General features: G+C 42.1%; 1 protein-coding gene across 1 annotated transcript in view; it reads left to right on the plus strand.

Annotated features, from left to right (window-relative positions):
- Positions 1–801: 801 nt before the first annotated feature.
- The window catches only part of ccdc141 (coiled-coil domain containing 141), a 65,745-nt gene continuing 39,762 nt past the window's right edge, over positions 802–26,784 (plus strand). Inside the window, exons 1-5 of the mRNA XM_072685412.1 lie at positions 802–903; positions 10,400–10,522; positions 19,483–19,674; positions 21,226–21,334; positions 24,136–24,389. Of these exons, the coding sequence (XP_072541513.1) occupies positions 802–903; positions 10,400–10,522; positions 19,483–19,674; positions 21,226–21,334; positions 24,136–24,389 (780 nt within the window). The remainder of the gene's footprint in view (positions 904–10,399; positions 10,523–19,482; positions 19,675–21,225; positions 21,335–24,135; positions 24,390–26,784) is intronic.

Raw genomic sequence — 26,784 nt, forward strand, 5'->3', positions numbered from 1 at the left:
GAATAATTCATAGTGGAAACTGCATTATAATAAATATTAAACATGTCATCATTGATATGGAATAAGTCATAGTAGATACTGAAAAGTTCATTGTGGAGAGAGAATAACTCATAGTGGATACTGAATAATTCATAGCGGTTCCTAAACAATGCATAACAGTTTCTGAGGAATTCATTACACTTACTGAATCACATATTAATAGCTAATGAATGAATTAATAGGTAAGTAATAAGCCTGCGGTTTGTAATCACTGTCCTTTCCAAACCAGGTTCTCCAGTCTGGGCCAGTCTAGACCTTATCTTGTCCTGCTGTAGGATTGAGAAGGAGAAGGAAAACATTCGGTGAACAGGCAGTACGACAGGCAGTGGGCTGGGGGAGGGAGAACAGAGGGACCAAAGCCACCAAACTAGGGGTGTGTCAAATGGCTCTGAGAGTGCTGTGATAAACGCAGTGGATATTTCTATTTTTACCCTCAGTTGTACGCTGTGCTCGCCCTGCTAGCTGCAGTCCTCTCACTCAGTCCAGCCTGCTGGAGGAGAAGGGTGCCGGGACATTTCTCTGCTGCAGAAGGTCTGGGACAGAACCTGCAGGACGGGCTCACTTTGCTGGTGCTGATGTGGGCAGCACTGTCACTTTAATACAGTTGTACCCCCCACCCCACCGTCCCACCCCACCGTCCCACCCCCTGTGTTTGGGTTTGGATGCCTGTGGAACACTTAGGAGAGAGAGAGATCTGTGGATTACAGCACCTTCAACACCGCTTGACTCTCCGGGCTTTTGGACGTGCCGACTCTGAAGACAATGTCCAGCGAAGGTGACCCAGGAGGTCACCCGTCCACCACAGCGCTGAGTACAGTGGCTGTGCAGGCTGGGGACACACAGATTGTTGTTGCTGTGCTGAAGGTAACAGAGTTTATCATGAACTTCATGGGCAGGTTTAATGTCCAGTTAAATAACGGCTAGATGGGAATACGTGCTCAGAGGGAAAGATACTAAATTGCCTGCTGTTCAAAAGTTTGGAAACTCTTTAAAAAATGTTTTTAGTATTTGAAAAATCAAAATAAACTCAGGGATGGCGGATAAATGTATTAATTAATGATAATATATTAGTAACTGTGGTAGTAGTGTGCTAGTCTACTTTAAAATGACTGCATTACGTTATAATAAACATAATATCTATATTCTATATAATATCTATATATTCTATATAATATAGTATATATATTCTATATATATATATATATATATATATATATATATATATATATATATATATATAATATGTGCTGCCCTTGTGTTCATTGCGTATATTGTATCTCAAGGCAGACCAGAAAATCCTATTAACAGATCATTACAATATATTATTGATCCATGAATAACATAAACATTGAAACTGAAATCTGAAATATTACATTTATTGCATCGTTTTATACAAAATTACACCTAATATTTAAAATTAAAGTTACTGTAAACTGTGAAATAGTTATATTGTATATCGTTGCTGTCTAATTAAGAACATGTATCTCCAATATGGTGACTTTACAGGTGAAGGCGAAAACCTTCTTAACTTTGAATGGAAGTCAGTGTAGAATGGAAAAGAGAGGGAAATTCTATTGGTCCATTCATCCAGAATGATTTACACAGAGTACAGAGCAGCTACAGGGTTCAAACTATGGAGAAAACTAAAAATGAACAAAAATGGAGATACATGTTTTTAATTGGACAGCAGTGAAATAGAAATTATATGTTTAGAAAGATGTATAAAAAGAGAATAGATATATATCATCAATGTCCTACAAAAAAGCTTTGTTTCTCCAGATTGACAACTTTTATATCAACAGTTGTCCAAAACCGTCTTCACTTTCAATGGAAGTAAATGTAGAAAGATTTTATTCCAAGTCATTTTGGAGCATTTCTATTGGTCCGTTCATCAAGATGGTCAGAAAGATTCACGTTATGTCAAAAGTAGAAAACGCCCAAAATTGAGAGACAATGTTTTTGCATGACGGCGATGCTGAAAAGACAGATACCATAACTTCATTATTACGTTAAATGAGGTATGAAGTATGTAGTGTTGCAGTAGCAGCAACAGAGCTATGCTCATGCTTAACTGCCTATCAAGATTCAAGAGTTTGTTCTTACTTAGCAGTTCCTCCATTTAACAGCATAGTCTTATAAATATTAATATAAAAAGAGAGAAACATAATAGGTATAATAATAAAAACTAAATTAATTAATATAGATAGATAGATAGATAGATAGATAGATAGATATGAATATTCAATATGAATGCATATGCAAGTTGTGCGAGTATCAGTCAGAGCTGTAAAATCTGCAGAGTTTGACTGCTTGAGATTTTCCTCTTGGATATAACTTGAGTTACGCTTATTTGTACCATTAATAAGACTACATTTTATAAATATATGCATTTTTCATTTGAGAGGATGGTCAGTATAATGTGGTTCTGATCAATAATATACTGTAATAATTCTATCAGTTCTGATAACAGTTGCCATTAAATAGTCGTGATGTGATGTCAACATGTGATATTAGCCTTATGGTTATGTGGTTAGTGACACTACATGCCATTAAATGCAGCATTTCTGGTTGTATATTCATATTACGATATTAATCTCATATAATACTTCAGTGGGAAGATGATATTTAGGGTCTTTGGTACAGTGTGCTCAAATGTCATCATGATATAATAGAGCTCTGATATAATCGAGGGTCAAAGGCTATTGATCTTTCTGCTGGGGAGAGACAGCAGTCTGTTGTTGAGTGTGTGTGTGTGTGTGTGTGTGTGTGTGTGTGTGTGTGTGTGTGTGTGTGTGTGTGTGTGTGTGTGTGTGTTGTTTTAAATAGCCATCAACGTCAATTTGTCCAGTGTCCATTTGTCCTTTTTCACTGCTCTGCTTCTCTGAGTGTTCAATCAGTGGTCAGGACAGCACAAAGCCATGCTAACCGAAACTTTGGTTCTTCAGTGAAATACAGGCTCAAGTGTGGCCTAGCTAAAACAACCTCAATAAAAAAAAGTATCAGGGACATTTAGCAGCTTTAGAATTTGACTTTTAGCATTTGACTTTACAGGAGAAGGCGAAAACCTTCTTTGAATGGAAGTCGCTCAAAATATCGAAAGAAAATGGGAAATTCTATTGGTCCCTTCATCCAGAATGCTTTACACAGTGTACAGAGCAGCTACAGGGTTGAAACCATGGAAAAAACTAAAAACCAACAAAAAATGGAGATACATGTTTTTAATTGGACAGCAGTGAAATGGAAATTATAAAAAGAGTATTGATTTATAGTTTCTCCAGATTGACAAGTGTGGCCTGGCTAAAACAACCTCAATGTAAAAAAGTATCAGGGACATTTAGCAGCTCTCAGCACAGGAAGTGCTGAAGTCTAATAGAGACTGCATTATGAGCTATTTGGATCCTTTTGGTCCAAAATGAACAGATAAACCTTAAAAGTTAAGTCTTTACTAGGGTTGGGCATAAAGTATCCACTTTTTTCATACAGTCTCTAAATGTTACTGCGGTAAAGACCCTTTCTGTGCACATTCTGGCAACAGATGTGAGGCATTTGGTTATTTACGTGTGTGGTTGGTGTGGCGCAGCAGATAACACCACTACCTGTCAGTGAGCTCCCACACCATGTGGGAGACTGGGGTTCGATTACCAGTCTGGGTGACTATGCTGCGCTACACCAATAAGAGTCCCTGGCCAAGACTCCTAACACTACATTGGCCCACCTCTGTAATACAAGTAACCTTGTAAGTCGCTCTGGATAAGAGCGTCAGCTAAATGCCATAAATGTAAATTTACCTGTGCTAGAATCTAGATATTTGTGTGTTATTCTCTGTAACAATGCCTGACAGTTTTGCGTAGCATTGTAAAGGCTCTGGAAATGGACGGCAGATGTTTTTTTATCAGTATAAACCAGATACAGTACTGTACAAACGCCAGAGACCACTCTTCCATCATTCAACCCCAAATTCAGGAGATGTAACTTAGGAAGTCTGATAATCCACTCACATGAAAGTTGAGAACGTTTAAGGAAAACTAGTGAAAAATCAGGAGTTTCTAAACCTGGAGTTTAAAAAATGACCCCTATCAACTGCGCAAGACCTGGTAGACCACCAACACTGCCCCCATCAGATAGAGATCACTTAAAGCTTTCATCTTTGAGACAGAGGAGAAAATCAAGCTGCACTCTCACTTCAGATATGAAAACATCTACGTGATGTTTGTGTCCGTCCTTTCGCTGTGAGAAGACGACTCAACGCTGTGGGTCTGAAAGGAAACTAAAAGGCAAAGTGAGTCCAGAGTCCAGGCCTCGACATCATTGAAAGTGCTTGGTGGGGCTTGGGTGGTGCAAAGCAGAAAGCTCTCTAAGGCTTCTGGCATTAACGGATTCGAATCTTTGGTGATCGGATCATGTTCAGATTTCGATTGTCAGCATGAAAAGCCCCCTCAGGATTCATTATGATCAGATTACGATCGGATCACTCAAAGCAGATTCTGAGGTGGTCAGAGACGGATCTCATCCACATTTATTACAAGTGTGATTGGATTCCATCAGACAAGCAGAAATACGTCTGTCGGGAAACGCTAATACGAGTCATAATGGATATACACTGGAATACTGTGGATCTGGGCTTCTTTCTACCTCCCTCACACTCTCTTGCCATGTATGCCACTCATGCTCCTGCTAATTACCCAGTAATTAGTACCAAGTACCAAGCAATATTACAGAGTTCAAACTGATCTAGAACCATCTACTGTTCCACAACATTGCAGAAGAACCCGCACAGATCCTCTAAACTGTTCACAGTCTCCCTGAGCAGGACAATTCTGATGAGAAGCTGTCGATAACAGGAAGTCAAGCAGGAATGATGTACATGTTGGTGTGGCTTTTTACGTGGATTTTTACAAAATCCGATCTCATCTGATCCCACTGGAGACGCATATTTTAATGACAAGTGTGAGCAGAATCCAGTTAAAGTAACAGGTGTAAACAGACCCTCTGACCTGTAAGACTGAAATTTGGAGATGTGGAAAAATCTGGAGTCTGACGAGTTCTGACATCACAACAAGGGGCTACAACAGGTGGCCTTTGGCCTCATTTCCAAAGCAGGGCTTTCATCAGCTGTTCGGTTTCTTTTGGAAAGATAAATAGCTCAGTCGACACCGTTTGAGTAAATATGTTATTAAAGGACAACGAAGAATTAAGCTTTTGGAAAATGGGAACGTTTGACGGCCAGGGTGGATCTCTAGGGACGTGGTCAGGGACCACTGGGGTTAAAACAATGGCTGGTTTTCCATTTCAGGCGAGGCATCGGCCTGACGTGCTGACCTAATGCTTGTGTTTATCAGTGCCGCTCCCACAGGGAGAATGACAGCTGGGAAATATGCAGACAGTACACAGCGACAAAACACCACACTGTACATGAGCTCTGCATTATTGATGTTGAGTTTCTTTAACAAGCTTTTTTATAGAGTGCTTTCACACAGGTAGCAGCTCAAAGTGCTCCACAGACAAGTGATCAAATCAGCAACTACAGTAAAAGACTTCAAAAATGCTCTTTTTTAACAAATGAAAGTGAAATAAATGAAAGATAACCTCTAAAGTGGACAGGACTCATGAGTACAACCATCTGCCTCACGCTTCTATATTTTCAGGAGGAGTCTAGTTTGTGCTGTGGTCATTCAAGTTCCTGAATAATGAGCCTTAAAGAGGTATACAGTATAAAAAAAAACCTTTTCTGTGCCTGAACAGCTGCAGTCCACCTAGACTGTGGTATCCGGAACCCAAAACTGTGAAGTCCAAAGGTTTTGGAGGCCCTGCCGAGGTCTGAAACCTCATGATTCAACACAGCGTTCAGATTAGTCCCCCTTCCTACCTGCCTCATTAGACTCATTAGACCACCCCCCTGATCTGAGAAGCTCCACCCACTACCTTTTAGAGTAGATGGTAAAGGCAGCAGGGGGTCAAAGGTGTTATGTACTTTAAAAACGTATAGCTGTCAAAAGATCAAAGTCTGCAGACAACAGACGTTGAGTGTATATCAGTGTATATCTAAATTTGAGTAGCTGGAAACCTAAAGACAGATAAGAGAGAACGGGAGAGGGAGAAGACAGCAAAATACAGACATGAGACAAAGAAGAGAAGTGGGAGATAAGAAAGAGAGAGAGAGAGAAATAGATAAAGAGGGAGAGAAATAAAGAAGATACAGACAGCGGGAGAGAAAAGAGAGTGAGAGAGCGAGACAAAGATACAAGGAGAAAAGCTAGAGAGAAGCGAACACAATCAAAAAGATAAAAGAAAAGAAAACGAGAAATTAACGAGGGAGAGAGAGAGAAATCAGAGCGAAAAGTAAGAGAGAGAGAGAAAAGAGAGAGAAATAGAGAGACATTGAAAGATGAATGAAAGAGAACGTGAATGGGGTGCTGAGTGGAGACTGACTGAGTGGGCGAGAGAGAGGGTGGGAGGTGAACTCAAGCTGAAGTAAAAGTTAGCTAGCCAGTGCAGGGACATATAAGACTAAATAACACTAACCTTAACAGTAAATCTAGGAGTTCGTCTTAGGTGAGACAAGTAATAGCACTGGGAGTGGGTGGTGTGATGAGCAGTGGCTCATTGGTTTTTGAAGGAACAGTCGTTTTGGGCTTGAACAGGGCTGCAGAGCTGGACTCCTGGCAAAGGAAGTGGGGGGGGGGGGGGGTTAATATGCACTTTTGAGTTGTTATAAGGGTTGAAATACGAACCGGCAATGAGGTACGCAGGTGTTTAGCTGTTTAGAAGCTTTGGAGGACTTTAAAATCAGTCCTATTAGATACTAATAGTAACTGTTCTCTATAAATAGGAATGATGTGCTCTCTCTCTCTTTCTCGGTCTCGCGACCTCTCTCTGCTTCGTCTTCAATGCCCCTAAATTCAGCCATGTCACTTCACTGCTGCGTTCTCTCTTCACTGGCTTCCTGTAGCTGCTTCCCGCATCAGATTCAAAACCCTGATGCTGGCCTACAAAGCCAAGAACGGACCAGCCCCTCTGTACTTGATGGCGGTGATGGTCAAAAGCCGATCTGCACCAAGAACCCTTCGAGCTTCAAGTACGGCTCGGCTCGACCCGCCATCCTTTAAGATCCACGGAAGACGAGCGTCCAGACTTTTTACTGTCCTGCACCGAAGTGGTGGAACGAGCTTCCCCTGGGTGTCCGAACGGCCGAGTCGCTCGCTGTCTTTAAACGCAAACTGAAGACCCACCTTTTCCGAGAATACTTGGACGAATAGAGTACTATGGTCACCTTATTGTATTGTGTTTAGTAATGTCTAAAGCTTAGAGGTATCTTTGAATTATTAGTCTATTCTAACTAGCTGAGGTTTTTCTTGGGTAAATAGCAAAGCACTTTTGTAAGTCGCTCTGGAGAAGAGCGTCTGCTAAATGCCTTAAATGTAAATGTAAATACTTTCTACCAGCTGTAGAGGATTGGTTGTTTTCTTAGAAGCCCAGTAAAGAGAGCAGCACAGCGTCCAGTTCTACTGTAACAACCACATGGACCAGTGAGCCTCTATTGTACTTGTAAGTGCTGTACTGTCTGTCAGATGTGTTTGTTGATGGAAAAAAAAGAGCAGAACGAAACACAGAGGGCAGCTTTTCCCAGCTCGGCCTTTAATGTCCTGGCTGAGGCCCAGTGCACACTGCAGTGGAAGGCACGTGCCCAGGGAAGAGCACCACATGCCTGCATAACGACCACTGCCAACACTCCTAAAATATACAGCACAATTAAATAGCCATCAGCGTGCAAGCTGCATTTCCCACATTTGTACTGCAATAAAGACAAACTGCAGCAGCTGCCGGAGCTCCTTGTGTTTCCATCATTGCGCTCAAAACAGCTCTTTCCCCTCCTTCATGTGATGGTTGGGTCGTTTTTCAGGTCGAGGTCAGTCTAATACTCAAAACTGTGGTCATTACTGCTGTACTACTGATGTGATTCACTGCACAGTGAAACTCTACACCATATGCTAGCTGGTGGAACTTTGCTGTGAGGTGGATTTCAGTGCTTTCTGCCATGGGAGCATTAGTGAGGTCAGGTGCTGATGTTGGGTAATTAGTGGATGGACCATCATCACTGCAACGCAATGCTGGGCTTTTTACACCTCTGGCTGACACTTGGTCAGCTGAATTCACTAAAACTGAGGGGCGCCTGTATACTACAATCAGGGTAGTCAAGCCGTAGTAATGTGGTCTTTTTTGTGCTCTGTATTTATTTATTGGGCCTGGTTTAAAAAAAACACAGCCAACAGGAGGGCAGTGAACATGTCTGGAAAGGATAGCCTGTCTAGGCCGAAGCACACTTTGCTCAAAAGTTCTAAACGTTAGTGTGACCCTGTACAACTGCTTGAGTGGGGTCTGACCCGGAACTGAGGGGTCTGACCTGGTGCTGAGGGGTCTGTTTCTCAAAGGTTTTAACCAAACCTTGCTGAGCACAGTTTGAATGGATGCTGAATGAATTAATTTGCATTTTTAATCAAAAGCATGAGTAAACTTGTCCCACCGTTCAGCCCCACATTACCTCTGCTTCAGTTTAACTCCCGTTTCATTGGTCACCTCGTTACAAATGACTCATGATGGCGGAGTTTGTCAGCTGGAGCTCTGGTCAGTGTGTTTGGGTGAAATACAGGTGTGTCTAGGGACGTTAGCCAGTGATTACAATGGGAGAGTGATAATGGTCTGTGGCTGCATGTAGATGCTGGTACATGTAGACCAATAGTGGCAATAAGAAGGTGGGGCTTAAACAGATGTTTTTTTTTGAAGCTGTAAAAGTCAGTACACAGAATGTGTGGTGACTGTACAGACAAACGCAGACGTGAACCCTGGTCTCGTATGATGGGATGTCGCTACCTGATTCCCGACCCCTGCCTGCTTTGTGCTAAGCATCGTGGATCAGGTAGCAACAGTAACTCACCCTCCCTACTCCTTGCTGGCTAGCTGACTAGCTAGTTAGACTAGTTGTCATGTTTAGGCAGCATAGATATGGCAGCATGTTTGTGACTTTGGGTGGCCAGCTTTGACTGTTTATCTGCCCTAAACCAAGATCCAGTGGCATCAGCCAGAGTTAAGACATCCTGAGCTTTTCGGCTTTACTTATAACATGTTTATTACATATAACAGTTAGTGGAGCATAGAAATTACATGATGAGCTACACTGAACCGTCTACCTGCCTAAAAGGGCAACTGTCACACATGTACAAATGTCAGCTCTTCATGGTTTTTAACGTTCTCAGTAGGTAAATTAAGGAGTTGAGGTTGAGCTGCAATGTGGAGCTATTTTACAGTGGAACCTGAAAACAGACCATAATATCTGACCCTTTATAAAACTCTCACTGAAACGCTCTGTTTTACCAGCGGGAGAACCGCATAACCGCTCACTCGCCTTTCTCTGCTTATAAACCAGCACTGAAGAACCTATTTAGAACCGAGAGACTAACGCTAATGCTAACAGACACACTGCTATAGAAACCCCAATCACAAACACAGCACATTCACCCACTATAAACCAGCTATTACACACCAGTAGACCAACAACCACAGATACCAGTCCAGAGTGTGTACCACTACACACACTCATACACACACACACACACACACACACACACACAGGACGTAATTAGATTAGTAAAGGAGCTGGGAGCTGATTGGTCAGGGAGGAGATCAGACTGGATTATAAGATATTAAACACTATAAAACATAATTTTAAGAAAAGTCTCGACTAAACTAAATCAGACAGTCCAGAAAGTCTGATTATAGAAACTGAGACTGAAAATAAAGGATTTTACTGAACCCGTTAATCAGCAGCTCGTCTGATCTAAACTGTGAGGCTGGGTTATTTATAGAAATGGTTAGAGTAGCATGACCCCATGCTTCTGGTGTCATTACTAATAACTGTGACCTCTCAGGATTGAGATGTTGGTCTGTAAACTGTCTATGGACAGAGGAGGTTCACTGTAGTGCACCTTGCTGCAGCTGATCCACCTCAGTGTAAACATGGCCTTCATTTATCATCGCTGTGTTTGTGTGTGTGGCGACAGACAGCTGGATATATTTACTTTCAGCACAATTCGCTCCAGTATAACAGTGTAAAGGTGAGTGGAATGATGTCAGGTAAGCATAAACAGTGTAAAGTACATCAAGCAATGAAAAATAACAATAACCTACAGTGTATTTACAGACGTTACATTATTACTGAAAGTTAAAAAAAACGATTTCATAAATAATCCCACAGTGAATTACAGGTATGTGGGGGGTTAAACATGGCATTACAGTCCACATTTTCTTTTCCCGCAACAATACCAGTCCATAAATGAGGAAAATATGCGTCTGTGTGTGTTTACAGTGTGGAGAGCTGATCCAGCTGCAGCTGACCGAGGCTCATCCGGACCTGCTGGAGATCGGAAACAACCAGGATGAAAGCAAGAAGCTTCTGGAAGAGCATGATCAGCTGCTGGCCAGACTCAAGGTGCAGGTTATCTCCACTGTGCACACAGTCACTGCAGCTCCAGTCTGGACTTCAGCCTCACATTCTCATTTAAATGGTCCAGACCTGTACAGAACGTCCTCCTCGTCCTCCTTTGTGATATTTCCACGCTGTGCTTTCCCCCCGGGCCTCGTTATAGCTCCTGCTCCGATGCTTCTCATTCCAGGGATTCCCTCAGTGCCTGGTCAGGTGTGGCATCCCAGACCCTTTTATGGCTGCTGTTGCAATTCTCTGGGATCGGAGTCGTTTTGGGTTCAGGTTTAGTCTGGATCTTGCATAGAAATTTAGAAAAAGTGAGTTCCACAATGCAGTGTGTGGGGGAGCCCAATTTCCTGCCAAATGTAGGCTATAGCTGGACACCCTGCCAGGGTATTGACAGCCACCCAAGTGCTCCTGCTCCAATGCTTCTCATTCCAGTGATTCCTTCAGTACCTGGTCCGGTGTGGCATCCCAGAACGTTTAAGGGCTGCTGTTGCGACTCTTTGGGATCAGAGCCATTTTGGGTTTAGTCTTGATGTCGCATGGAAATTTAAAAGAGTGAGTTCCCCAATACAGTGTGTGTGGGAGCCCAATTTCCTGCCAAATGTAAGCTATTGCTGGACACCCTGCCAGAGTATTGACAGCCACCCCAGTGCATTTCATCCCTTTTTAACAATATTACATTTCCATTTTGTCTATTTGAATACATTCCAATGAGATATTAATTAGTTATGAAGTGATACTACTGTAATTATACATAATATATATATTACAGGGTTTTATACTAACATTATGTAGCATCTCATGCAGCTCCACCAAAGCTCTACAGTGCAGTAGCAGCATTCCAGCCAAGATTGGGAATGTGGAGTATCAACATGATTTTGAAGCTGCTGTTTTAAGTTGCAATTCCTACATAATAAAGTGCTTTAAATGCCAAGATAACAGATTTGTTTCATGCTGTATGTGATCTGTGGCTCGTGAATATTTAATTTTGGGCCATTTTTGTGCCTTCATAATGCCAACCAGCTTCTTGGACCATCTGTACGTAGGTTCAAATGCAGGCTAGACGTGAGATTTTACGAAGGCCAAGTTTTTCGCACTACTAAACCGAAACAGTTACTACACACCAGTAGACCAACAACCACAGATATCAACCCAGAGTGTGTACCACTACACACACACACACACTCATACATACACACAGTAAGTGATTGGACTACAGTGTCATAAAGGAGCTGGGAGCTGATTGGTCAGGGAGGAGAGTCAGACTGGATTATAAGATATTAAACACTATAAAACATCACGTCCAGAAAGTCTGATTATAGAAACTGAGACTGAAAATATAGGATTTTAGTGAACCCGTTAATCAGCAGCTCGTCTGATCCATACTGTGGGGCTGGATTATTTATAGAAATGGTTAGAGTAGTATGACCCCATGCTTTTGGTGTCATTACTGATAATTGAGACCTCTCAGGATTGAGATATTTGCCTGTAAACTGTCTATGGACAGATGAGGTTCACTATAGTGCACCTTGGGCCATTTTGTTTGTGGGCCATTTTTGTACCCTCATACTGCCATATAGCTTTATGCACCATCTGTACGTAGGTTCAAATGCAGACTAGACGTGAGAGTTTACAAAGGCCAAGTTTCTCGCACTACTAAACCAAAACACCACACAAACTAGACAGGTAACATCCTTCAGATAACGATGACAGGAACAGTTATGCTTCCTTTTGGTTGAAGCGAGATCAGATGTCCAGTCTGTTTGTGCTGTTTGAAGTTGGGCTTCTAGACATGGTGAGATGCTCTGACAGCACCTTAAGATTTCCAAGCCCCAAGGTTTGGTGTTTGATGCCTCTAAAAGCTACATATCCACGTTATTACACAATGAATACACTGCCTGACACCTGAAAGACTGGATTATGACGCTTATGAGGAACCATTTTGGCCTAAAACCTACTTTTTAAAAGATGATGGAGAGGTAGGACAAAGTAGTCCTCAAACCATGGAATTCTACTCTTCAGAAGCTGCTTTGGTGAAATTGATGATCTTCATTTAATGCTTATAATCGTTTCAAAAATAAACATCATAGTTTACAAGAGTCCTGTCACCTAGAGACTAGTCACTCTCCTCATCACTGTCTGCTCTGCTCCTCTTGCTGGGGCTGTCCTCCCTCTCAGTGTTGTTGAAGGAGCAGCTCGGCGAGTCTCTGGAATTCTGGCCTCCAGAGGTAGAGGCGGCACTGGAGCAATGAACCTGAGCATAGTCAGAAGCAACTGAAGGCATGAAGCCATCTCGGGCCTGGCTGGTCAGATGTGGCATTAAAGGCATCAGGAGGTGGCCCACTGGAACTGAAGGGTTGAAAATGGCAACCCGTTTCATAAAGGCTATGAAAAACAATGAGAAAATCAATTCATATACAGAACTGTTGCCCACCTGCACTGAAGGCATTAACAGATGGTGGGTTACAGTAAATTGGGTACTATCCAGGTATGACTGAATCCCCCGTAGACTTAAAGATGACACTCCACTTATCAGCCTTCCAGGCCAGCATGCCCAGCAGAAGATGGTCCCTGCCGTATTCTGCCACCAAGTCATCAAATGGCTGGATCGGACTCTTCCCGTTGGACTGGCTGTCTTGGCCATTGTAACCACCATCCATTTGTGGGCTCAGTTCTTTATTGTCTTCTTCAGCAAAATCTGGGCAAAAACGTCCAGGCTTTGTTGGCACTCATCTGTGACGAAGTGCAATTCATCCACAGAGGAAACAGAAGTACTCCAACTGATAATTCATTTGGGTTGTGAAGAAAAATCTGTAAGAGCTCCAGAATATGCAGCGACACTTCATAATGTTCATCTGTGTCGTCGTCATCGCCACTCAAATCACACAAATTGAGTTGAGTAAGCTCAGTGGAGGAGCTGAGTGGCCAGGTGAGTGACCTTTGTCTTCTCTCACAGGGTCCATAAAGAGAAAAGGCTCATTATCCTCCATCAAGAATGTATCCTCAGAGTCTGAGTTCAGTGGACCTTCAGTCTATAAAGATAAGAAGATCGCCATCTTCAAGTGGAGGAAGTAATCCACTTTTGTCCTCAATCACAGGTTCAGAACGTCACCCTCAGTGTTCAGTGGAGGAAGTGATGGACCTTCATCCTCACTCACAGGGTCCATAAAGCCAAATGGCTTGTTATTCTCCATCAAGAATGTATTCTCAGTCTGAGCTCAGTGTAGGAGGTGGGTAAACTTCATCTTCTCTCACAGGGTCCATAAAGACAAGAAGATCATCAATCTTCAATCACAATGACAACCTGGAGTTTGTGCTCAGTGGAGGAAATAATTGACGTTCATCCTCGCTCACCGGGTCTGTGAAGACAAGGGAATCATTATCATCATTCACAATAACATCCTCAGAGTCTGTGCTCAGTGGAGGACTTGGAGGACCTTCGTCCTCTCTCTCTTGTGGTCCATGAAGGCAGCGAGCTGGGGAACTAGCCTAGTCAGTTCTTCTTTCTCCGGCACTTTCCAGGCTGGGTCCAGTGGAGTGACTTAGTGTCAGGTCTTCACACTGAAGGAGGGACAAGTCACATGTCATCAGGTCATTATCGTTTTCTGTATCTCTACATAGCTTTGACCTGAAATGTGATCAGACCTTCATTTGATGTCTAACACTAGATCTAAAGAGAAAACTTTAAGCCATTATAGTTTCTTTACATTCATTTATTAAGCAAAATAATCCAAAATTATGTTATTACATTTAGTTCCAACCTCACAACCTGATTGGTTAAGAAATGTCTAACTGCTGATATTTGTGATAACAGATATCCACAGACACATTGACGACAATTGTAAAGGCTGAGCTCAACAAATGTCCTCATAGGCAAGTTCATTTTAGGCCACCAGTGCAACGCCACCTTGCTGTTATATCCAGAAACAAAAGCAGGGCCAGCTCAAGCCTTTATGGGGCCCTAAGCAGATTGTCATTTCGGGGCTCCCCCATACCACCACCTCAGTATCAGATGCTTCATCATTCCACAGGGAGTGAGATATTATGCAATACGCTGAAGCACCCAGGCCTTTATCGACCACCCAAGTGACGCATATCTGCATTTGCCCAACAGTGGCAGCAGCCAACAGCAGAAATTGATTAATCTAGTATTGCTGTGCCAACTATGAAAATACATTCATATAAGATCTGCTTTTACCTGTGTAATACCATTTCATTTTATTATTCAATGTTATCCTAAAAATATGTATATTTTATAATGTTATTTTGGTGCTTTTGGGGGCCCCCCTGGTGGTGTTAGGACCCTAAGCGGCCGAGTAATTCGAATATGAAGCTGACAGTCAAATATTTTAAATCACTGATAAAATCTGACTCCAACCTCATGACTAGTTTGTAGTCTTCAGCTCAGTAATGCACAAAAGCCTGATTTTTTGGGTTGTTCTGGCTGCTGCACTTGCTCGGATCTCCAAATCGAGGGGCATTACCCACTAGCATATGGAATCTCCTCTACTCGCATCATAACCAGCAATCCGATTGGCTCCTTTTGTTGATGGGCAGGACTTTATCTGTAAACAGACGCGATTTTGAGCGTTATGAGAACTCCTATTCATATTTCTCTGACTGAACTTTTATATATATATATATATATATATATATATATATATATATATATATATATATATATATATATATATATATTGACTGATGCAGTTATACATGCACAGTGTCTGATGCCCCACAAGACCTGCCTGATGCCTTGGAGATGTTCTAACCCAGTCATCTAGAACATCCCAGTGTCTCAGGTTCTTACGGTTGTCCATCTCTCCTGCTTTTAACACCAACATCACCTTCAATACCTGACTCTTCACCCATCCGGGTTGTCCACTGCACATGGGGCCTAGATGGGACCCATGTGAGATTATGGTGGGCTTTCAGAAAGCCTGAGTAATTACCACTACCACCTGTTCTTCTGGGATTTGCAATGTGGTGTATGTCCCCCATTAAGTCTACTATTTACTCCGGACATCGTCATCTTTGCCGGATCAAGCCTGTAGCCTGTTTGTAATGACCTGGTTGCAAATTACAGATATATTAAGCAGTGAATAGGAGGAATTTGGGCATTTTCCAGAGCACATTCATTTTAATTTTTTTAAATATAATGATATTTGCACAGTTCTGTGGCTCTATTCATGCCTCAAAATATTTGAGAGTCTTATAGTCTCATTATTAATTAATTGATTTACTGTTATCATGACCGTTATAGCACCAAAATGTGTTCCAGTACGAGTCAGTGACTCAAACAACCTTCTTCGAGTACCACGTAGAACCTTTTTTAAGAGCTTAGCAAGTCTGCAAACATGCAGAACTGTTGATGTCTCTTGATGTAAAAGTGAAGTGAGGATCTATCTGCTGAACAGATGCTTCAAATCCACCCAGTGCTTTTTAAATACTGAGCATGTCAAGCATGAGTTGAACCAGTGCCAATATGGTGGAGTTTGGCTTTAATTAAAGGCTCTCTTTGCAGTCTTGCCTTTATATCTGCAGATGAGATGCTCTCAGGAATTGGGAGTTGCCCCCCACACTGCGTCTGAACGCAGGGCTGTGTGGAGTGCCCTGTTCACATGCTAATACAGCCTGGCAGAACACGCCTCAAGGACGCAATTGTGCTTTTGAATGAATAGCACATTTTTTCCACGACCTCACAGTGAGCAAAGTGAGGGAGAAGACAGAATGCCTGTGTGTGAAAGCATATGCAAAATATTAGCTCTGACGTTAATGCCTAAGTTCGTAGTACGCAGAGCTGAATACGGACGAGAGCTGCTGTGAAAACTAGCATTGTTGTTGGATCAGGGAGCAGTAACTGCTGAAATCCCAAATGCTGTTGGGTCTGTAGACCTGCTTCTGTGGTCTGACGCTGTACGAAACACTGTACAGAAACCCAACAATGCAGGCTCTGACTGATGCAGTTATCCATACACAGTGTCTGATGCCCCACAAGACCTGCCTGATGCCTTGGAGATGTTCTAACCCAGTCATCTAGAACATCCCAGTGTCTCAGGTTCTTACGGTTGTCCATCTCTCCTGCTTTTAACACCAACATCACCTTCAATACCTGACTGTTCACCCATCCGGTTTGTCCACTGCACATGGGGCCTAGATGGGACCCATGTAAGATTTTGGTGGGCTTTCAGAAAGCCTGAGTAATTACCACTACCACCTGTTCTTCTGGGATTTGCAATGTGGTGTATGTGCCCCACAAAGTCTACTATTTACTTGGGACATTGTCATCTTTGCCCAGGTGTTATTAGGCCTAAGTCTGTAGCCTGTTTGTAATGAACTGGTTGCTAATTTCAGATATATTAAGCAGTGAATAGGAGGAATTTGGCCATTTTCCAGAGCACGTTCATTTTCAGTGTATTTTAGTCTTTAACTCTAAATCATGGTCTTGTTGTCAGGACGAGCATGTATTTTCTGCTTATATATATATATATATATATATATATATATATATATATATATATATATATAATATTATTTAATATATATTAAACCTTTTAAGAAGCTCTAAATACTGCACCAAGTGTTCCAATTTTTAAAGAACCTTTTTCACTACAATATAGAATAATTTTTAAATAATTTCTGTGCAAAGCTCAATTTTATTACTTTCATTCTTTATTTAATTTTATTTTTTAAAGATCTTTTTTTGTGCAGTTTGCCTCTAGTAGTCGGGCTTGGTAATATGACAATTTTATCGAAACATGATACATTTGGTTACTGTGAAACACAACATGCTTTTATGAGAATTTTATGAGATCGTTGACATATAGTCAGAGCTTAAAGAACACTGACCAACTGCATGCTTCATTACTGAGCATGTAATTAGTCCTGTTTCACTGGATGAAGTAGAAAATCAAGGTACAGAGTGTTTGGACAGCATTTAAATTCTGGTGATTTTCGTGTGCCTGACAAAATATTGTGATAAATATCATGCACTGTGAAAATACCTTTAAATATCACGATATAGCATTTTTAGCATATGAAAATCACCCAGCCCTATCTAGAAATGTGTACAAAACCTAGAGTTTAAATGTTGAACTAACGAGCAGCTGTGTTCTGGAAATAATCATAGATGAAAATCCCATCAGTGGCGACAAATCTTAAAAACTGCTATTCAGGGACGCTCCCATACTGAGTACAGTGATTTTCACTTCATTTAATTAAACAGCACTAATTACACTGTTTATAATGAAATGTGTTCGGTCAGTTGGCCAGTGTTCTTTAAGCTCTGACGATATGCTTAGAGAAGCATGAAATACTGTATATAACTATAAAATAGAATAAAATAAAATGTGGCCCAATACAATAAAATATCACCCAGCCGTTTAATATTCAATGCTCTGAGATGATCATCACACAGTAATCCAGCCAGGTCATATCACTGTGTTGTAACGTGGCGCTGAACAGCCTGGTAGTTACCACATCTGTTTCAGCAATGGGTGTAACTTGAAGTAGCTGAATGCATTTATTAAGAGAGGTGTCCACAAATATTTGGACATTTAGGGCCCTATCTTACACCCTGCGCAAGGCATAGCGCAATGCTCGTTGCTATCGTACACCCCTATTTTCACGTCTTCCGCCTACGTTGTTTAAACAGCAGCGCTGCTTGTGAATATATCTACGCTGATGGGCGCGGTGGTCTCGAAATGAGGGGTGTTCAGGTCAGTTTCTGGAGTATTGCTGTGTATCTCAGCAGTGGAAAACACAGCAGGAGCTCCACTGACTGAAAACAGCCTAGACAGACGTTCGTCAGCAGTCAGGCGGTCGTTGCTATCTCGGCAGTGAATTGTCAACACAGGCGTGTGCAGCCCGACACTCGTACACCACCCCCACGCTTTACACCACTGAAATAGCAACCCGCCAAGGTCAGTCTGACCACACCTGGCTCTTAAAGGGAGCGGCGAGTGCTGATTGGTTTATTACTGCATGTTACGCCCAAAAAAACACACCCATGATTCATTAAGAGACTCAGTACATGACTTTTTAGCATTTTGAGCCATGCAAGGTGAACATTTCCCGTCGTTACCATAGCAAAGACACACTGACACGCCCCCTAAATCAAGCTGCGTGGTGCTCGGTTGATGGCTCTCCTAAAAATATCGCTAAAATAGGGCCCCTAGTGTATGTCGCTTCTGTTTGAATGATCTGGCCTCTCTTCAATCATCTCAAAACCATCATGGATCTTTACAGCAGCTTCAAAATGGTTAAATCCATTGGACCACATTGGACTTTTGAATAGCCACCAACGTTACCGTCCCTTTATTCGTCCTACTAAAACAAATAGCCATTCTGGTTTAACCCAAAATAGCATGCTGTCTTCCTCTTTATGCAGCATGCATTGGTTTGATGAAGTAGTTTCCATCTACAGGCTTGATCATGTTTGAGAAGCACGTAATAATGGACACCTAACTGTTGTGCAAAGTAATGGGAAATACACCTGTGTTCTCTGAAAATGCTTAATTTACACAGTTATTGCTTAATAAAGTACTAATCCCACCAGTCTGCTACTATTATCATTATTATCACTATTACCCATGATTACTCTCATTATTCTGACCATCTCTACTAAGCAGTTCTGATCAGAGGAGGACGGGTCGGTCCCCCTTGTGAGTCTTGGTTCCTCCTAAGGTTTCTTCTTCCAGCTCTGAGGGAGGTTCTCCTTGCCACTGGTATCTTTGGTTGCTCACTGGGGGTCTTAGGATTTTAGGTCTTGTTGATCTCCTGTCCAATCAAGTTTGATTTAATTTGGTTAATAAGCAGCAGGGCGTTATAATGCCCCAATATGCTAAAGGGTTACGGGACTCGAGACTGGGTGTAAATAAATAAATATTATAATATTTGGACACTTTACTTCTTGATTAAATTGTTGGGGCCTGAGGTTTAAATGTCTGCTGTTTTAACAGAGGAATGAAGGAGGCGTGCGGGCATTGCTGGAGCAGGCAGACGAGGCGGCGGAGGAGAAGCAGGGAGAGGAACGAGTGTATGAGGCCATGGCGCTCTCTCTCAGTGAAGCCTGGACCACGCTGATCGGCCACCTGGAGAAACGACGGACACTACTGCTGCTGACCTGCCAGTTCTACGACCACGCTCTGGAGGTGAGATGGAGAGAGGGAGATAGAGATGGAGAAAGGAGTTTATTCCTTCAGTGTTTAAAATCCCAGGACAGCAAGGAAAATACAGAACTACAGTATATGGACAAAAGTATTGGGACACCTGTTCATTCATTCATTATTTCTTCTGAAATCAAGGGTATTAAAAAGAGTTGATCCTGCTTTTGTTGGAGTAGCTGTCTCTACTGTCCAGAGAAGAAGGCTTTCTGCTAGATTTTGGAGGAGGAGCATTGCTGTGAGGATTTGATTGCATTCAAAGTCACCTCATTCCCAACTCCCCGACACATGCCAAAAGTACTGGATGGAGCTCCACCATCCATCATTCCAGAGAACACAGTTCTTCCACTGCTCCACAGCTCCTCAATGCTGGGGGGCTTTATATACACCCCTCTACTAGCCCACGCCTGGCATTAGGCAGCATGTGTGAGTGTGACATTGTTCTGATCAATATTTAGTTTTGTAGTTTGGCGGTCCTGCTCTGTTTTTTCAGCCTAGGTCTGACTGCACTATGTGTGTGTGTGTGTGTGTGTGTGTGTGTGTGTGTGTGATAACAGCGCTGTGTGTGTGTTTAGCCTGTCTATAAAGCAGCAGCTGTTTCCTCTAATGTGCTTCTGAAGGAGATCTGAGGAGTGTGTGTGTGTGTGTGTGTGTGTGTGTGTGTGTGTGTGTGTGTGTCAGAGTCAGAGCAGGGCTTTGATATCACTGTCTGAGGTTCACTCTCCGCTCCTGAATCTCAGATAAAGGGCCGGGCTGAGGTCGCTCCTCTCTGTGTGGAGTGAGAGAGTAAACAGGGGTGTGTGGAGGGAGGAAGTGTGTGTGGAGGGAGGAAGTGTGTGTGGAGGGAGGAAGTGTGTGTGGAGGGGGGAAGTGTGTGTGGTGTTGGGTTTACTGAGCTGCTAAAACACGGAAAACGCTCCGACAGCACCATTTTCATTACTGTGTTTGTGTAACGGAGCCGGCAGGGTGGTGTTCTGTAATCGGGTGGGGATGGGGGCTTTCAGGGCCTTTTTAGCCTTAACAGAGCTGCTTTTGTTGGAGTAACTGTCTCTACTGTCCAGGGAAGAAGGTTTTCTACTAGATGGAGGAGCATTGCTGTGAGGATTTGATTGCATTCAGTGACATTCAGGCCCTTCACCCTCTTTACTCCCTGGGTGCCACAGCAATGGCTGCCCACCGATCCGGCCATGTGTGTTCACTGTCCACTGTGTGTGTGTTTGATCACTGGACGGGTGGGTTAAAGGCGGAGGCTGACAAATAGTGAATATGGTTGTCCTGCCTTGTCTTACTGGTTCTAGTGTGAATTGTCCTTCAATTACTTTTCATTACTTAGCTACATTGCTACATTGGCCTCATGGCTCCGACACCAAAAAAGTCCTGGATGATCCATTTCATTTGGGATAAGTGAAAAATGCACTAATTAGATTGTTTGCTGAACATTTCAATCACTTGATGGGATTAAACACCATTACGGTCTCTGTCAGTGGAGATATTGATCACCCTGTCTCATATACAGCTATACTCTTTCTCTGCCTGCAGTTTGCCATCAAGATTGATGAAGCCGAGGAGCTGCAGAGTGCTGGCCAAGAGCTGACCAAGGCTGACCGCTCGACTGAGCTGATGCAGAAATACAGCACCATGAAGAAAGGTGAGGGATGCTCCAGTCTCATTGTATTTTGTCACTTGATGCCTGAGAGGTGAGCATGAGTGTGTGAGACGTTTGTGAGACGTGTGTGAGACGTGTGTGAGACGTGGGGATTCTTCAAACCCAGGCGCAATACACTATATGTCCAAATGTTTATGGACACCCCTGCTAATAAATGTGTTCAGCTACTTTAAGTTGCAGCCATTGCTGACACAGATGTGCAAATGCACACACACACACACCTGTAGAGAAGTATTGCCAATAGAATAGGACTCTCTGGAGCAGATAAACATGACCCTACTGGCACCATGCTTCCTAATGTCAGGCGTGGGCTAGTAGAGGGGTATAAAGCCCCCCAGCATTAAACAGTGGAGCAGTGGAAGAACTGTGCTCTTTGGAATGATGAATGATGATGCGCTACTCAAATTTTTTGGGATGAGTTGGGGAGCTGGGGATGAGTTGAAGTGGTAATCATCCAACATCCTTACCTCTCTAATGTTCTTGTCGCTGAATGCAATCAAATTCTCATAGCAATGCTCCTCCAAAATCTGGTAGAAAGTCTTTTTCCTTGGACAGCAGAGACAGATCAACTCTTTTTTTAATACCATTGATTTCAGATGAAACAGTGAAAGTGAATAAGCAGGTGTCCTAATACTTTTGTCCACTGACTTGAGGTTCTTTCAACCTTCCCTGCTCCCATGCATGTCGTCCAGGTTGGACATGCTGGTCGTCCAGTATGGTTTTGCTGGTCAAACTGGTCGACCAGCATTGTCAAGCTTGGTCATACTGGTGGTCATGCATCTCAAAAAGCTCCTCTTAACAGGCAGTGTAGATAACAGCCCAGTCCACCCAGGTCCTTCGGCGCTGACCTCATGCTGCTGACATTAGTCTTTGTAGTTTTTGTAATGGTTGAACAGTGTCTCTCAGCGCTGACCCTGTCTGTTCTCCGGTCCGGTTATCTCCAAATGCCAGACACACTGTACATCCTGTACTCTTTCCCCTGGAACACGTCTGCCTGTCATCTCTCTCAGATGGAAATATTTATTAATCCAAACCCACGCTGACAGATCTGGCCTGTAATAAAGATGAAATGTCATAACAATACGTCATGTGGACACGAGGCTAATGGACCAAATCTCACTTTCTCCACACGTTCAGACTGGAATATTAGACTCCTCCAGTGAAACCGATCAATCAAACAGTATCTAAACCAATGTGTGTGTGTGTGTGTGTGTGTGTGTGTGTGTGTGTGGGTGCAGTACACTACAGTTAATGTTATTTCCTGGTATTTACATTCTAGTATTTTCCAGTACTTTCAGAGGTGACTGCACTTTGCCTCACGCCTTTTGATGTTTTCCCTTATTTATTTTAATAATGTATTAAATTATGTATTAAATTATGTATTTAAATATTTTTTACAAGAATTTATAAAAAAGCTTTTTACTGTTCGTGTGAAAACTGATTTCTACAAAGTAAAGTCAGTTAAAAATATCTATATACTGTAAAATAAATATTCACCCCCTTCAAAGTGACGGACCTATAGTGGGCCAAAATAGCATTTAGTCAGCCACTGATTGTGCAAGTTCTCCTACTTAGAAAGATGAGAGAGGTCTGTAATTTTCATCATAGGTACACTTCACCTATGAGAGACAAAATGAGAACAATACATTTTTTTAAAGAATTTATTTGTAAATAATGGTGGAAAATAAGTATTTGGTCGCCCAAAAACAAGCCAGATTTCTGTCTGTCACAGACCTGTAACTTCTTCGTTAAGAAGCTCTTCTATCCTCCCCTCGTTACCTGTATTAGTGGCACCTGTTGACCTTGTTATCTGTGTAAAAGACACTTGTCCACAGCCTCAAACAGTCAGACTCCAAACTTAACCATGGCCAAGACCAAAGAGCTGTCGAAGGACACCGGGAAGAAAATTGTAGACCTGCACCAGGCTGGGAAGACTGAATCTACACTAGGCAAGCAGGCAGTTGGTGCTGGTAGGCTCACAGTGCAGTGAATGTGTCTCAGGTGATTGTAGTGTAAAGACTCCTGTCTGGAAGGTCCAGGCACTGGTTAATCTGTATTTCAGGCTACTATTACACCATGAAGACCACAGAGCCACAGAGCACAGCACACTCTGAGGAAAGGCTATCGGAGAGTTGAAGTCTAGGGTGCTCAGTTAAATCCAACATTAGGAAATGGAAGGAATATGGCACATGTGTAAATCTGCCTGGGTGCTTTGTATAGACACTGTAGCTGTAAATAATGGAAGCTCACAGTAATGCCTGCATTCCTAACGTGCCTCTAGTCCTCTAACAGACTTAACAGGCAGGAATTTATCTCCTCAGTAAATCAGTGATATTAGAATAATCACTAATAATAACACTCTTACAGAAAGTGGTGGTGGTTCTCCATCACTGTGTTCACCATTAGAACATCTCCAAAGTTCTCCTCTCTCATGGAGTCTAGTATTATTTAGAGTTCTCCTCAGATCAACACCTGGTTTGGTGGTAAATCAGGGCTTAATGATGGTAAATCAGGTGAGCTGCTGCTGCCTGGACTGGGGGGCATCCAGGAGGAACCTGGAGGAACCGAGCTCTGTTCTTCAGACTAGCTCACCGACAAGATCTCACTACTTTCTTTCTTCAGAATGAGAAGCTCTTGTTTCTCCTTTTTACTGGATTTATGTTCACCTGCTTTATCAGTTATGATGAGATCTGGAGCTTCTACAGTGGATGGTGTACTTGGTGGCTAAAATTGTATAAAATTATGATTTGTCTGCTTACTGCTCTACTTACTCCTACACCCAGGACTGCTGGAGAAGTCCATGCTGGTGCTGAACAAAAGTTACGAGCTGCTGGACTTCCTGAAGGGTTTTCAGGATGAAGCGGCCCTGCAGTATGGAGGGGGCAGGCTGGGTGCTCGCAACAGCCAAAGGAAAGTGGAGGGCCTGCTGGAGCTCCTGCAGGACCGACGCAGGCAGGTCGACCAACGCATGGCCCAGCAGATTCATGACCTGGAGCTCGTGCACAAGATCTGCCAGTGGGAGAGGCAGGAACAAGAGGTAAGTCTCTCTGGGGTTTGAGGACTTTGCATTTTGGCACAGTTTAGTAACAAAAAGATTTGGTGATTTAGTTCGGGTGTTTTAATCATCGCACACTTTGATTGCTCCTTATTAGCTCATCTAAAATTCTGAACTTCTAAACATTAAAATTTAATAACCTGTATTTTCTCAGCAGAAGAGATTTTTTACTGTGATGTGGATTTGATAAAAACTACAATCAAGAGTACAGTTAATACAGATACAGTCAGTAGAATGTGAATGTAACTAGTATATAACAACTTCAATATCAAATAAAATTAAGAATAAAATAATGAATAATAATAATATAAAATAATATAAAATAATTATAAATATAAATATGATAAATAAATAATAATAAAAATAAATAAATAAATAATTAAAATATTAAATAAAAAATAAATAAAATATATTTCAACATCTAAATACAATAAATGATGTAATTAGACACTTTATGCATAAATAATTGTAATGAAAATAAATATAAAAATGTAAAATATTATTTTTAATATAAATAAAAAACATATTAAAAAATAATGTAACAAATCAAAATTTATATATAGATTTTAAATAGATGCCATACTTGAAAATATGGAATTATCTAATATCCAAATATTTTTGTCCTTAAAAAACATTGAAAAATTGAAATAACAGTACAAACATACAATATCAGTCAAAAATCTGGACACATCTGGTTGAATGTGTGATGATCATCACTTGATTCAACTGCTAGGGTGACCCACAGGTATTGACCGTAGATAGGATGTTGTGGGGCTTTCAAGTAGGCCTAAGTCGTAGGTTGAAGTGGGAGGAGATGATCGGGTCATATAGGCTATTAAGGCTATTTACTGTTTTTGCTAAATGAGTAAATGTGTGTGTATTAATGTACAATAACATGAAGTGTAGCTGCAGGGTTCGAGAGGTATTTTCACCCTCACACACACACACACACACACACACACACAGTCCTACAACTTAGACCTCTTTGAAACCCCCCAGCCACGACATCCTACGACAACTATGGTGGATACGTGTTTGGCCCCTAGCCTTCAAGATCAGGTGTTTATAAGCTGATGATCAGCACACATTCAACTAGGTAGGTTGAAACTATATCGTCATGGTCATGACATCTCCAAAATGGCAATTTTACAACTTTCAAAGGAAGTCAATGTAATTTTCATTTTGGAGCATTTCTATTGGTCCGTTCATCATGACATTCTGATACTGTGTAAAGACCACCTGTCAGACTGACATTATGTCTAAACGTGAAAAATGAGAATGAAAAAAAATGGAGATACAAGGTATTTGCACGTACTAAATGTACAGCAGAACAGTAACGCTCTAAGCTTCTAGCCGTTCACCTGCTAATGTGTGGTTCCTGAAGGCATGTGGGCGTTTATCCAGGAGGAGACACGCTGAAATGACAGCAGAGTAGAGCTCTACTGAGTTGGCAGAGTTCCAGGAAGGTGCCTCATATTGCCGTCTGTCTCTCAGCCGCTGAAATAGAGTCACGAGACATGGAGTCAAAGTCTCAGCATAGCCGTCATGCCAAGCGTTTTCACACTATAAATAAAGCCGAGTCAGGGGAAGCATTCAGTTTAGCCTTTACTGTGTGTCTGGGTAATCACACATACGTGGTTCTGACACTGTGTGACACACTGCTATTAAATACACATGGACTGAATTCTGTTGCACAGATTAAAGCAGTAATGGTTGGTTATTTTCCAAAGATGATTTCTGGATTATTTTGGGTGTTTCAGCATCGGTACGCTCATTAAAATATGCTGAGAAATTCAAAAATTCTAAACTTCTAATCTTTAAAATTTAAAAACAACCACCTAGGAAACCATAGCAATAGCATGCCTTTTTAACCACCTAGAAACAACCTGGCAAGCACTTGGCAAGTAACATTCTGACTACTGACTACTTGTCAACACCCAAGCAACCACCAGACATACCATAGCAACTGCATTTTTAAACAGCTAGTGACACCCTGGCAACCACTGGGCAACACTGTAGCAACTACTCATGATACCATAGCAACCGCCAAGCAACAACCATGAGTGCAACTACTTGGCAACACCACAGCAACCATCTAGAAAACCATAGTGACACCATAGCAACCACCTTTTAAAACAGCTAGTGACACCCAGGCAACCACTGGGCAACACTATAGCAATCACCTAGTAACAATGAAGCAAGCCACACCATATCAACCACCTGATATACCATAGCAACTATCACCCACCTAGCAACAACCTGGCAACCACTTGGCAACACCACAGCAACCATTTAGGATACCATGGTGACACCATAGCAACCACCAAGTAACGCTATAGCAACCACCAAACAATGGCATAGCAACCACCTTAGCAAC

The sequence above is a fragment of the Salminus brasiliensis genome, chromosome 8 (assembly GCF_030463535.1).
Source record: "Salminus brasiliensis chromosome 8, fSalBra1.hap2, whole genome shotgun sequence".
NCBI classification, from domain to species: domain Eukaryota; kingdom Metazoa; phylum Chordata; class Actinopteri; order Characiformes; family Bryconidae; genus Salminus; species Salminus brasiliensis.